General features: G+C 42.8%; 1 protein-coding gene across 3 annotated transcripts in view; it reads right to left on the bottom strand.

Annotated features, from left to right (window-relative positions):
* The window catches only part of LOC147668350 (E3 ubiquitin-protein ligase RNF14-like), a 144,119-nt gene extending 132,400 nt beyond the window's left edge, over positions 1–11,719 (bottom strand). For 2 of the 3 annotated variants that reach the window (XM_086948577.1, XM_086948578.1), the window contains exons 1-2: positions 11,602–11,704; positions 217–374 (exon numbers count right to left, since the gene is read on the bottom strand). In XM_086948577.1, coding sequence (XP_086804703.1) covers positions 217–370 — 154 coding nt within the window. In that variant the 5' untranslated portion in view covers positions 371–374; positions 11,602–11,704. Of the gene's footprint in view, positions 1–216; positions 375–11,601 lie in introns of all 3 variants that reach the window. The other variant, XM_086948576.1, reaches the window with a different exon arrangement.
* Between the last annotated feature and the right edge of the window lie 883 nt (positions 11,720–12,602).

The following is a 12,602-nucleotide window of genomic DNA, read 5'->3' as shown; positions in this document are numbered from 1 at the left end:
ATTTTCACCAGCAAGCCATGAGAAGGGTTGTATGCATGGCTCAAGACTAGCATTGTTTTTGTTTTTTTGGCTCTGCTCATAAGGAAGAACTTGATCAATGTGAGTGTAGAATTTATTACATATAAATAAGATAACGCAGAGCGCCAAAACGTTTCGTATTGTCCTGAGCACCTACAACATAACCAGTCCAGTGCTGAAAACAGAAAATTGGCTCACCACTAACAAATATTCTGAAGTCCTTGGGCAACTCTATGCACGCTTTTATCTGTCCGCTCTGGATACGCGGTGATCCCTGGAACTCATCATCTCCATAAATATGACTCAGGGCCAGCATCTCATCTTCCTGGGCATCCTTGTCTTCTGACGCCATTATCCTGCACGTGATGAATGGTGTGTACATCATTAAATTATGCAAAACATTTGGTATATATAATCACTATATCAACTTAGAGAGTGTATTGACAATTCTACACTTGACAAGTGATAACTTTTCCCCACAGAAACTCCTTTGTTTCTTACTTATCATTAGGCTTGTCCTAGATCACAAAACAACAGATTAATTTTCAAGAAGTCAGACCAATCACTGCACATATGTGATCCACCAGTCAGAGGCATTCTTTAGTTTCAATATATAAATATAAGCAAATCTAGTTCTCTGTCTTTGCTTTTGATTAATGTGATCAGGAACCCTTGACCGAGAGCTCTTGCTCTGCTAAAGCAACTTAGCCTTCACAAAAGCACAGAATATATTTAAAAAAACACAGAGGTGTGAATGAAGAGGAAGATGAAGATTTGCCTCTGGCTTTTAGGGATGATTTGATGCATGTGATAACTTCCCTCTGTATTAGTATTGTTAAAATTGAAATAATTTGTTAAAACAGTTTTGTTCTTTTCCCTTATTTTTCCAGTCCCACTAGGGAGCAAATGCTGTCCTCTCACAGCTACATATACATAGTGCATGATTGCTGTAGACAGTATTAAGCGAGGAGCATTCTGTCGCTCAAAGCATCCCAACCGGCCCACTCGAGGCCTGTCTAGTCTTTTGAAGGCTGTGGTACATCAATGAGAAGACAATTCAGAGAAACTTTTCAAAGCCATGTGCCTCCACCTTGAAGCATCACATTTCCATACAGCTAGTCTTGGTACAATAAATGCACAAAAGGTGTCAGATCTTCAAATCCTTGTGCTTCGTGCCACAGGAGGCATTCTTCAAATGCATCTATTGAAAGAGACATATCAGGGAGAACTAGAATGTGACAAAACTAGGTATCAAGAAAACCTTGTAGGAGAGCTAGTACTGAGTGAGAAGCAGGGGTTCTTGAAAGAGGGACAAGAGGCAATGCTGCAGGTGGAGAGAGGGGTGGAGATCCAGACTGTGGGTGAACAGTGAGAGAATGATTGGCTGAGGTTATGTTTTTTCTGTTCAAGGCTGATGTTTTCAGGAGCAGTTTATCGGTGCTACGGAGTGGGTGAGATCCCTTTCGATCTCCTGGCCAGGTAGTGAAGAAAGGAGCGGAAGGGAGGAGTTTGAGAACTAAAGTTGGCAAGAAAAGAGATCAATATACCGTCAATGGGAAGTCATCCTAGAAAAGTGAATTCCAAGCGATATGGTCAAACTGTTAGCTGCCCAAACTAATTAGGCTGTTGCATTAAATGCTGCTTCAAGAACGCAAGGTGGATATGGGCAATTCCTGCCAAAATTGAGTTAGCATAATTGAGTCTGTAGAGGACTAGGGTTCTAACAGGGGTGAAGGGTACTATTCCATAAATTCCTTAGCTGGTACTGAGTGTTTCTGGCCATGCTGTTAATGTTTCTGTGAAGATTGATACAGTTGACAAGAATGAAACTAAAGAATTTTGAGCTATCGCTGATGGCTTATAGTCTGTTGGTAGCATCAAACTAGTTTTAGGCAGGAGTGTACGAGCGAGGAGGGTCACATGAGTAGAAATCTAGTTTTGCAAGGATTATGTTTTCAGTGCTGAGGAGTCTACACTAAGGGAGTGACACTGTCTCAAGAGGAAACCTTCTCCTAGCATTAGTAATCATGAGCCAATGATTGAGTCTTTAATAAGGTCACCATGCAGTTAGAAATACAGATCTTTATGTCAAAAAGTCAGCCAACGTATTCACATTTGTGGTCTGGGTCCTCAACAACTCAGGTGGATGAGGGATCAGTAGGGTAGCAGATCTTACTATTTCAAAAGGCTCTTTGAACAGTTTTAGGCAAAATCTATTTGGTGTTACATGGCAGCAAATGTAAATTTGAGGTAAGTTTCTTATAGATTCTCCATGCAAAAAAAAACGTTTTTCTAGAATGGCTGTGAACAGAGTTGGCACTTTATTTTGTGTGTTGTATTACTTTCTTCATTGAGCTCTCTGGAATAACAGTGTGCTGATTTTCTGTTCTTCCGTATTTTTTCTCTGAAGGGGTGAACAAAGTTATGGTTTCAGACATAATATCATTACAAGTAGCAGTGAGGTTGTACACCTTTTGATCAATAAAAAGAGAGGGAGAATAGAAGAGGTGCATTAGGTGATATTGGTAAGATTTAGGCTTTTTGCATCACACCCAGTTGGTCTTCGCTAAGGGCTACCCATTGGTTCAGGATTTGAAAGACATGGAGCATGGAATTTGGCAACTGGAATGTGGTCATTCACAGACGATATTTTGTTTGGGAATAGTGAAATATGGGGCAAACCTTTAATGTGCTTGGGATTTAAGTAACATTGAATATGCTCATTTCATAAAATGAAAGAGAATATAGAGGTAGAAGGATCATTTGGATTTTCACAATACAGATGGAAATAAACCACAAATATATTGTTCTTGGCGTGAGGGCGAGGAGTGGAGATATATTTTATCCATTGTTCAATGGATTTGATCGCTATGTATGTGAAATACAGCTGATTCAGGTGGAAGATAAAACCATAGCCTTGAGTTTCACAACCAAGCCAGAGGAGATCAGGATTAACGGCAATAATCACGTCAGCAGTATCATCTGATGTTTATCTGCATTTGTAAAGTAAGCAAAACAGAGAAGTAGTAGTTACTGTATTAGTGGAAAATGTAGGGAAATTATGTTTGTGGATAATGGAAGGCGTATGCCCTAGAATACAGGGGTCAGCAGTATTACGGGGAATTGTGCAGTAATTATCGAGCAGATCGGCTGTGTGCTCTGGAGGAGGAGGGAATGGATCTGCTGGGACTGAGGGATTTGTTGCTACTTTACTGCTTAAAGAAAACAGATATGATTAGACGTTGCTCCTTTTTAGTTCAGTCTCAGACGTAATGGGAAATAAGTGAAGCAGTTCATCAGTGTGAGCAACTTAGAGAAACAAGCTTGGGGTTTTTTGGCACAAGATAAATTGGCTGAAAAAGGATAAAGTGCCGTAGAAGACACTACACCTCGTTTTTAGGGAGCATAAAGTCCTGAGAAGGCACCAGATTATAGTATAGGCACAAGCCAAACATAATGGCTGCCTAATGGCATTCATCAAAAACATGCAATCAGACAGCTTTTCCTTGCAAGCTTTTTCTTGGACATGTAAGTCCATCAGTATCTTCATGAAAGTGCTGTATCTTAAAAACTATCACCAATTTCTCTCACGACAGCGTGGGGAGGTCACCTTCATTTGCCACGTGCCACCATTTTCTCAAACCAATCATCTGGCAGGTGTTAATATGAGCAGTCCCATAAGAAGCTCTGTCTGTAGACCTTGCACTGCGTTTCAGAGGTAAAGGTGAAGAGGAGTTGGCCTAACGGCTAGGGCGGCCAACCTCGAATCTGGGGAACCGCGTTCGAGTCTCGGCAATGACGCTGAACATCCTGTGATTCTGGGCAAATCACTTAATCTCCCTGTGCCTAACAAAAATGAATGTGTCCTTATGTAACGCAACTGGTGCTATGTAAAGCGCTTTGATACCCGATGCCTTCAGGTCAAGTTCACCCTACATAAAACTCTGTAAAAAAATAAAAACATTCTGGGAACTGGTAAATACAGTTTACAACGATGTTGATACACTGGATGCCATTACAAAGCGGACATTACAACGACTGCGCTGCTACATTGCATACCATAACACAGCAAGTCATTACAACGACTTGCTGTAGGGGGCAGAATTTTTTGGATTTTAAATCCAACACCCTTCCCTACTGTTTCACAGACTGGAGTTGGAATAGGAAATTACACTATTCCAAAATCCAGGACCCCTCTACAGCAAGTCGATGTAATGATTTGCGTTGTAAAGGTATGTGGCGTAACAACGCGGTCGTTGTAATAGCATGCGTTCTAAACACATGCATTGTAACATGGCCTATTCTGGGAACTAGGGTAACAGGAGCTGAAACAGAAATCTAGAACTTGACCATAACAATTTTGAATAGGAGGCTAAGAGCTAAGGGTGGTGGACTTTGAAGATCCCAGAAGGCATTCATAGACTTTGAAACTAAACTATAATCTCTGCGATGAAGCTTGAGGTAATATTTGCACATGGAAAATTGGACGCAAATCGCTAACCTGGAGATTCTACAGTACTCAGCCTTGCATGATGAAGAGGTACTAAACATGAGATAAAGTAGTTTCTGTGCAATGAGGTTCAATGCACAATACGACCTTCTTTATTGAAGGTTACTGATGTCTATAGCCTCCCTACAGGGAGCTTGGATGGATGTCTCACCAACAGGAAGCTGTGCTTAAAAAATCTCAAAGAGCGAAATAATCCCTCCTTAAATGTACAAGCAGGAAAAGGAACGATGAATAAACTATTTGCTCTTCCTGACTATGATATGAGACTCAGCAATTCAGTGAGCTGTAAAAATTAAGTTAGTGTTAGATGCTGGGTCTCTATTAGGCAGATATATGCACCCTGCCCAAGTAGGATTCACAATCCTAGTCAGGGTAAGCTAAATACACACTAAAAGATAACCTGTGCTCACCCTCTGGTAGCTTGGCATAGAGCAGTCAGGCGTATCTAAAGAGGCAAAGAGTAAAGTATTTGTGCAGCACGCACACAGTAACACAATGAAAACACCATAAAAAGACTCCACACCAGAATAGAAAAAAAGACAATAATTTTATGAATAAACTGGACCAAACGACAATCCAATAGGCAGAACCAGAGTTATACACTTTTAAAGAATAAATAAAAAATATTGTGCTTAGAGTCATAAAGCGCCAACCGGGGACATCTGGTCGCACTTGACCAGGCAAATCCAAACATTCAGGCTGACCGCGATGGAGCACAGGTCCGATACAGAAACCAGCATTTGGCTGCTGACAATAGTACTCTTGGAGGGGGCTGAATTGACTCGAGAGGAGAGGAGCAGAGAGGCGATGCATCATCGACATAGATTCGTAGAAATCATACATGAGGCTTTGTGATCGAGCTGCGCACTTGGGGAAAGCTTTGTTGTCAAGCAGCCCTGAAGGTGGCAATACCTCATCATCGAGCCATACGCGCTGGGAAACTGGGAAGCTTTAATGTCGAGCAGCCCAGCAGAAAGGCAATGCGGCAGCGTCTGGTGAAATGCACCAGTTCTGATCAGCGCAATGGTGGAGATGCATTGGCGTTGAGAATTGCAGCACAGATAACCTGGATTGATACAACTTGACAGGGCAGGTATTCACTGATGGCAAAGTACAGGTGCTGTTGCAGGATTGCAGGAAGTCTTTGATGTCCCTGAGATTTCAGATCATTGGGCAAGCCAATTTACCCTTGAAGTCACTCCGGGTTTAAGTTATATTGGTCCTGTCCCTTTCCTCAGCAGGGCAGAGGGTAGCAAACAGCAGGCCAGCACAGCAGAGCATAAAAGCAGTTCTTCCAGGGCAGCAGTCTAGCAGAATGGAAGTCCTTGTAGCAGCACAGCAGTCCTTCCTCCTCGCAGAGTTCTTCACAGGTCCAGTAGTATCTGGTTTAAAGACCCAGTACTTATACCCAGTTGTGCCTTTGAAATGGTAGTGACTTCAAAGAAGGGTCTTTGAAGAGCACACCGGTCCTTTCTTTCCAGCCCTGAATCCAGACTGTTCGTAGGGGATAATCAGCCTTTGTGTGGGGACAGGACTTTGCCTATTCAGGTACAATATTTAGATCCTTCCTCCTTTCCTGGCAAGGAAGAACCATCAGAATGCAGATGGACATCAGACACACCTATCCTTCCTGGTTTTGTGGCTTTCTAGAGGGAATGCACAATGTGAAGCTGTCACCCACCCCAGGCGTGTATTGGAGACAGGCTACAGGCCCACAGAGCAGTGAGAGCAGAGCAATGTCCACTTTCTAAAAGTGACATTTCGAAATTAATAATGTTGAATACAACTTTACTAGTAAAGAGGATTTATCATTACCATTCAAAAGACATAAAACATGAAAAAACCACCCCATTCTAATCAGGAATTACAACTTAAAAGTCTATTAAGGAATTACCAATGTTGACATATGAGGGGAGTAGGCCTCACTGTAGTGAACAATGAATTTGGGTGTTTGTCACTACCAGGACATGCAAAACTTAAAGGTCCTACCTTTTACCTACACAGCACCCTGCCCTATGGACTACTTGGGGCCAACCGTAGGGGTGACTAATGTGTAATAAAAGTGGAGTTTCAGGCTTGGCAAAGGGTTTTGAATGCCAAGTCAAAGTTGCAGTATACTTCACACATCAGGTCCTGTAGTGGCAGGCCTGTGACCGATTTGAAAGTCTACTTGTATGGATGGCACAATAAGTGCTGGAGGCGCACTGGTAGCATTGAATTACAGGCCCTGGTTATATGATATACCACTTTACAAGGGACTGATATTTAAATAAAATATGCCATTGTGTATACACCAGTCTTACCATGTTTAGGGGAAAAGAATAGGCACTTTAGTACTGGTTAGCAGTGGTAAAGTGCTCAGAGTCCTAGGACCAAGAAAAAGAATCAGCAAAAAGTGGAGGTAATCAGGCAAAAAGGTTTGAGAGAAGAGCAACCTAAGGATGGCAAGTCTAACAGGTAGCAATGCATATAGTCCTTAAAAGAAGTGGCATCCAGCTGACGCCCAGTAAGTGTGCAAGTTGAGTGTAAGGGCAAAGCACACATTTGTCCATACATTTTCACACAAGTGAGCGAGGCACTGCTATAAATGATTAACAGAGCCAATACAAAGGTCATAAGCGAATGGTATTGTGAGATGTGAACAACAGTCTGCAATTAAGGGAGTGGCATGGACTTTGATTTAGCAAAATACCAAAGGTAGGAAAAGTGACAAAGGACATCTTGTGACTCATACCCCAGTAATATCACGTTTGACCTGTTATCAAGTTTAATTTGTAAAACAAAACAAAAGTGGGGGTTGCCCAAAGTTTTCTCTCAAAGTCCACTGCATATACTCTTGAATGGTGTGGTCACCAAACACCATGGCTGCCTTTACTTGTTTCTGATTCCTGCCTTTCTTCAGCCACCCTGAACTTCCTGTCTCTTTATCTTACTTTTGAAGGTTCTTTCTTATTCCTGGTTATTTTCCGGTCTCACTTTTTCCATATTTCCCTTCTTAATTCTTTATCTCGTGTCTGCCTTTCTCTCTCCAATTCTTGGTCAAAATCGGATCATGAAAAAATAAGCCCCGTGCTCATAAATGAGTGCTGATACACACCAGTTGCAACAGCAAATAAACATTTAGCACTACTGCTGTCCCACCATTAACCTCTGAGCTGCCTCCTATTTGCAGATGAGGTACTAGGAGAAGAGCAAATTGTGGAAACTACTGAATGTTTACAGGGCTAGGGAGAGTACTGTTTACTTTCTTTCCCCACCTCCACATTCAAAAGATTGAGTTCAAAGAAAATGCCAGAGTAGTCTCTACCACTGGCTACCTCAGGGAAGGTCCATGTGTAGCTTGGGGCTGTATTTAAAGTTTTCTTTACTTGCTGGAAGATGTGGTAACATTGTTTGCAAAATAATATTTCCTTTTCAATAAAAATATTGAACACTGGAAGTATCAGACTTTACCTGATGCATAACCTAATTCAGTACTTTGGCTAATGAGGACATTGCTACTAATCAGAAAGGTTTCCTGAATTAAATCAAGAGCTTGAGATGTCCTTTGCTCTAAAGTAGTATAATTATCTTATGTAATTGGAACTATTTTACTATATATCATATGGCTTCTGTTAAAATAGCTGATTACAACACATGCTCTGAAAAATTCTTGGACAATCTAGCAATAAAAAATAGACAGACCCTTTCCATCGGAAAACAATATGTTGTTGAGATCAGGGTTGCTTCTTTCATTAAATCAGGTATAAATCAATAAAAAAAACAATTAAATGAGGATTGGCAAAGCCTGTAGGTCTCACTTTGGCTAACTGGTGAAATGTTTATTTTTATGTTTTATTGCAAGCATATGCCACAAAAAGAACAAGCATTGGAAATGCAATAGGTCTCGCATTAGAAAAGTTGGAGCTATTGGTTTTGTAAATGACACATTTTTTATGTGTTGGTCTTGAAAAAAGCAAAATTAATAGCTTTGTCATTTACAATGCCAATACTTTTAACTTTTTCAAATGTGACACCTATAGCATTTGTAATGCCTCATGTTTTGTATGTACGTGACTTACATGTATTCATATAACAAATACAAATGGCTTTTAATTTTTTTAAATAATTAATACTTAAATAAAAGTTCTTGTAATTTATAATAGCAATAGCTTAAACTATTGTAAATAACTTTTGTGAAGAATATGTTCAGTGTATTTTATTGTGACGAAAATGCAGCCACGTCAAAACATGCAAACAAGTCCCCTAAAAAAACAAGGATGGAGGGGAAACAGTGGCATAGGGGTAAAGTACGGATGAAAAAGAACATACAAAAAACGAGACAAAGAGACAGGAAGTGCAGGTACGCAAGGTCACGGGTAAGTCACACTCATGCCACAGTAAATTAGGCACAACTACATCAGGGCGTCCTTGTTTATCAGCGATTCCCTGTTACTGGCAGGCACAGACGGAAAGGGATGAAAGGAGTACCATTAGGACGATCGGCTGGCATCAGCTCTCTCCAGGGAAAGACGAAGTCGAGTAATAGTCAGAGGCCGGATTACTTACAGCAGGCAGCCGCAGGCAGGAGGGAGTAGGGCAACAGGTGCAGCAGGGAGAGTGGGAGAAGGAGCAGGGGGACAGAGAGGGAAAGAGCAGGAAAGCTGCACATGGGAGGGAAGGCAGAGCAGGGATGAGCAAGCAGGGACAGGGGAGAGCTAGAAAGGGGGATTAGAAAGGGACGGGGGCGTCCGGGGGCAGGGAGAGCAAGTAAGGACAAGAAAGAGCAAGCAAAGACGGGAAGGCATACGGAGGCGGGAGAGCAAGTTGAGGCATTGAAGAACACAAACTAGTGAACTGTAAGGGCAGAGATTCCAAGTAGGGACAGGGAGTGCAAAAGGGACTGGTGCGGGTGGGTGGAAAGGGGGGACGTGCACACGGCGACAGTGAAGCAAGCAGGACAGAGAAACCAGGAAGAGACAGAGGAGGGTCATCGAAAGCAAGGAACGACAGAGGAGGGCCAGAGAAAGCAAACGACAGGACAGAGAATCAGGGTCAGGGCAAGGCATCTGGGGAAAGCACGGAAAGCAAGCAGGGATAAAGGATCGTCAGAAAAGGCAAGAAGGGGCAGAAGAGTGTTGGAGGAAGCAAGCAAGAGCAGGGCAACGAATCTGGGTAAGCAGGGGCAGGTGACACAAGCAGGGTCAGAGAAAGTCATCCAAAAAGGGGACATATTAGGTTTACAGAAATCAAGCAAGTGCGGCGGAGGGTCAGAGAAAGCAAACAGTGACAGGGCTAACAATTAGAAGCTGGGCAAGGAATCGGGAGCAAGCAGGAACAGAGGAGAGGCAAATAAAGCAAAAAGGGAAAAAGAAGAGTACTGTTTAGAAGGGTTCCGTGGCCTTCCCCGCTCTCCGGGGGTGGAGGAGAGGAACATAGAAAGTTTAAAATCTATTGTATATAGTACCTAGTGCACTGGAAATCAATCGCTGCTGGTGCGCGGCGCTCAAACATGAAACACGGCTCCAGTGTACATAAACGTTATGTGGCAGTGCAATGCGTGGGGCCTCTGATGACGCGTTGTAGCAATTTTTGAGTGAGGTGCGATAAGCCAAGGAGAGGCGAGAAGCAGCTTCCGTGCACCGGCTGTGAGTTTGTGCACCTTTAAGAAATGCGCTTTCTAAAGTCAGCCCTCCCGCCTCTCTCTAACAAGGCATTCACGACACAGAGAGAGCATTATCAAAGTGGAATTGTTCCTGCGGGAGGGTGGGGGTGGGAGGGAGAGGCTTTGTTTTCACAGTAAAGCAAACAGTGGTCGTGGGTGAGCGTTGCTCGTGTGTAAAGTGCTGCGGACGACCATGAAGCGGGAAGGAAACCAAATAAAATTGTGTTTGTGGTGCCTACATGTCCGTCAAAGTAAAATGTAAGCAGTGCCATGCGCTACGATGATAAGAGGGCGGAAAGGACGGCCGTAGAAAAAAAAACGCGAGAGACGGCCTGGCGGCCGTCAAAGTAAAATGTAAGTAGTGCCATGCGCTCCGTGGGAGGTGGGAGTAGAAGAGTAGGAGAGTGGTGCAGGTGGGGGGCGGGGAGCAGAGCCTTTGAAGAGACAAATGGTGACGGGGAGGAGAAATGCATCAGGACAGCGCAGGCTCTTGAAAAGAGAAGACGAAAGCCTTTGATGCAGCAGCGGGTGGAGCGATGCCTTTCAAGTGAAGCTGCTGGCGGCAGATGGCTGGCTTTGATGTGCACGCGCTTTATGTCAATGCGCTTGCGCATTGAGCTTGCTTTTCACGGGCACTGGATGAAATCGCCAGTTTGGTTAACCTCTGGATAAGCCCCTATATTTTCGCAAGCTCAATGCGCAAGCGCATTGACAGGCAAGTCCTAAAAAGAAAAACAATAAAATATGTTGTCACCTAAATGTGGCCACGTTATGCTTGCAAACATTTTTTACATTCAACAATACAGCTGTTTTACTATTGATGATTTTAAACAAGTTTCAGTGCTGCCATTAGTGTTATTACTATTGCTTATGAAGCAGACAAGAACAACTTACCATCTAACCAAGTACTCAAATTGCAGGCAACTACAATATATATATATTTTTTAACTGTATTTTATTGGTTTCAAGCAAAGAAAAAACAACATACTCAGTGAGTTGACAGTGCCATACAAATTCCCATGACAGGTATATATCAGAGGCAGCTACAAACAAACAGTATAACAGTTCTGAGTTATAGGTTTGCCGTTATGTGCATTGTCAGACGAGTTTGTAAGGCATGAAGAGTGAGTGGTGCTGCAGATCTGCTGGCCAAAATCAATTCTGCATTATAGATTGTGACTTCTGGGCTGTACTTAGAGGCATGAAAATAAGGGATGTTTCACGCCTCCTGGCATGGCAGCTGTGAGCCATCACATTGAGCGGCCGAGGCTCTGCCCCCATCATACGCTTTAATTCAGGGTTACAATTCCGGCTCCCATAACTCACTGAAATGCTTCACGCTGTAAGGACGCAGCTTTCTCGAATGTCGTTTTGTAATATGAGAGACACGACCGGTTTGTAGATAAGTAAGTTAAAGAAGGACAAGTACCTGGATGAGGAGGGTCCGCAGAGGGTGCTGTGCTCTTGCTTTCAGCTCTCTATGAAAGCTCCTACTCCGAGCGGGGTGCGGTTCACAAATTGCCTGTGAGCTGATGTAAACTGAGAGCAACTCTTCCGGATGACGTCAGTCTGACGCAGCGTCAGAACACATTATGGCAGCAATACACAAGACTGATAAAAGAACAGTCTTCAGTGAATCATTGTACCTGCGTCCGAGCAGAATGACACCATGACAAGACAAAGTCTGTGAGCGGGGAATCCCCCTCTTAAAGCGGCAGCACCTCGGCATTGTATGATTCAGTCAGTAATGCAGACAAACGACAAAAGTGGCTAGATTTTGAAAACCGAAAATCAGGATTCCACAAACACATACGTAGGAGTACAGTTTGGCATCGATTTAATGGCACAGAATGACTCAATTGACAGCGTTCACCACCATGAAAAGCAAAGACTTGACGAACTAAGGGAAATTAAATAAAATATTTCCAAAGAGTATGAACTGTGCTAAGTAAATTGCTTTGTGCTGCTAATTCAGCAGTAGAGAACGTACGAAAACCTGTCTCCTCTCTAACTGGGCCATGTGCTTATTTTAATGAAATTAGCCAAGACAAATGGTGAACAAGCATTTACAATGCAATAGGTCTCGCATTTGCGAGAGTTTAAGCTATTGGCAATGTACATGAAATTAACACATAAATAAAAGGCATTGTCATTTATAATGCCAATAGCTCAAACTCTTGTAAATCCTAGACCTTTTTCATCTCAAAGAAGCAGCCGTCATTGTCCCGGCTGCTCGGAAAATGAAAGCACCCATGGTGCTGAATGTTGCAGGAAAGCATGTCATGCCTGCAGTAGGAGAAACTCATTAAAGAAAATAGCACTTACAGACTAAAAAAGACTTACCATGTAACAACAGAAGTAAAAGGGCCAGTCCTCATGGGAGGTTACAAATGAAGACAAGGCAGACTGCCAGGCATATTATAGGCTGAA

This window comes from Lissotriton vulgaris, unplaced genomic scaffold (assembly GCF_964263255.1).
Source record: "Lissotriton vulgaris unplaced genomic scaffold, aLisVul1.2 SCAFFOLD_2240, whole genome shotgun sequence".
NCBI classification, from domain to species: Eukaryota; Metazoa; Chordata; class Amphibia; order Caudata; family Salamandridae; genus Lissotriton; species Lissotriton vulgaris.
The sequence above is the reverse complement of the archived record's forward strand: the minus strand, read 5'-3'. Positions and strand labels throughout refer to the sequence as shown.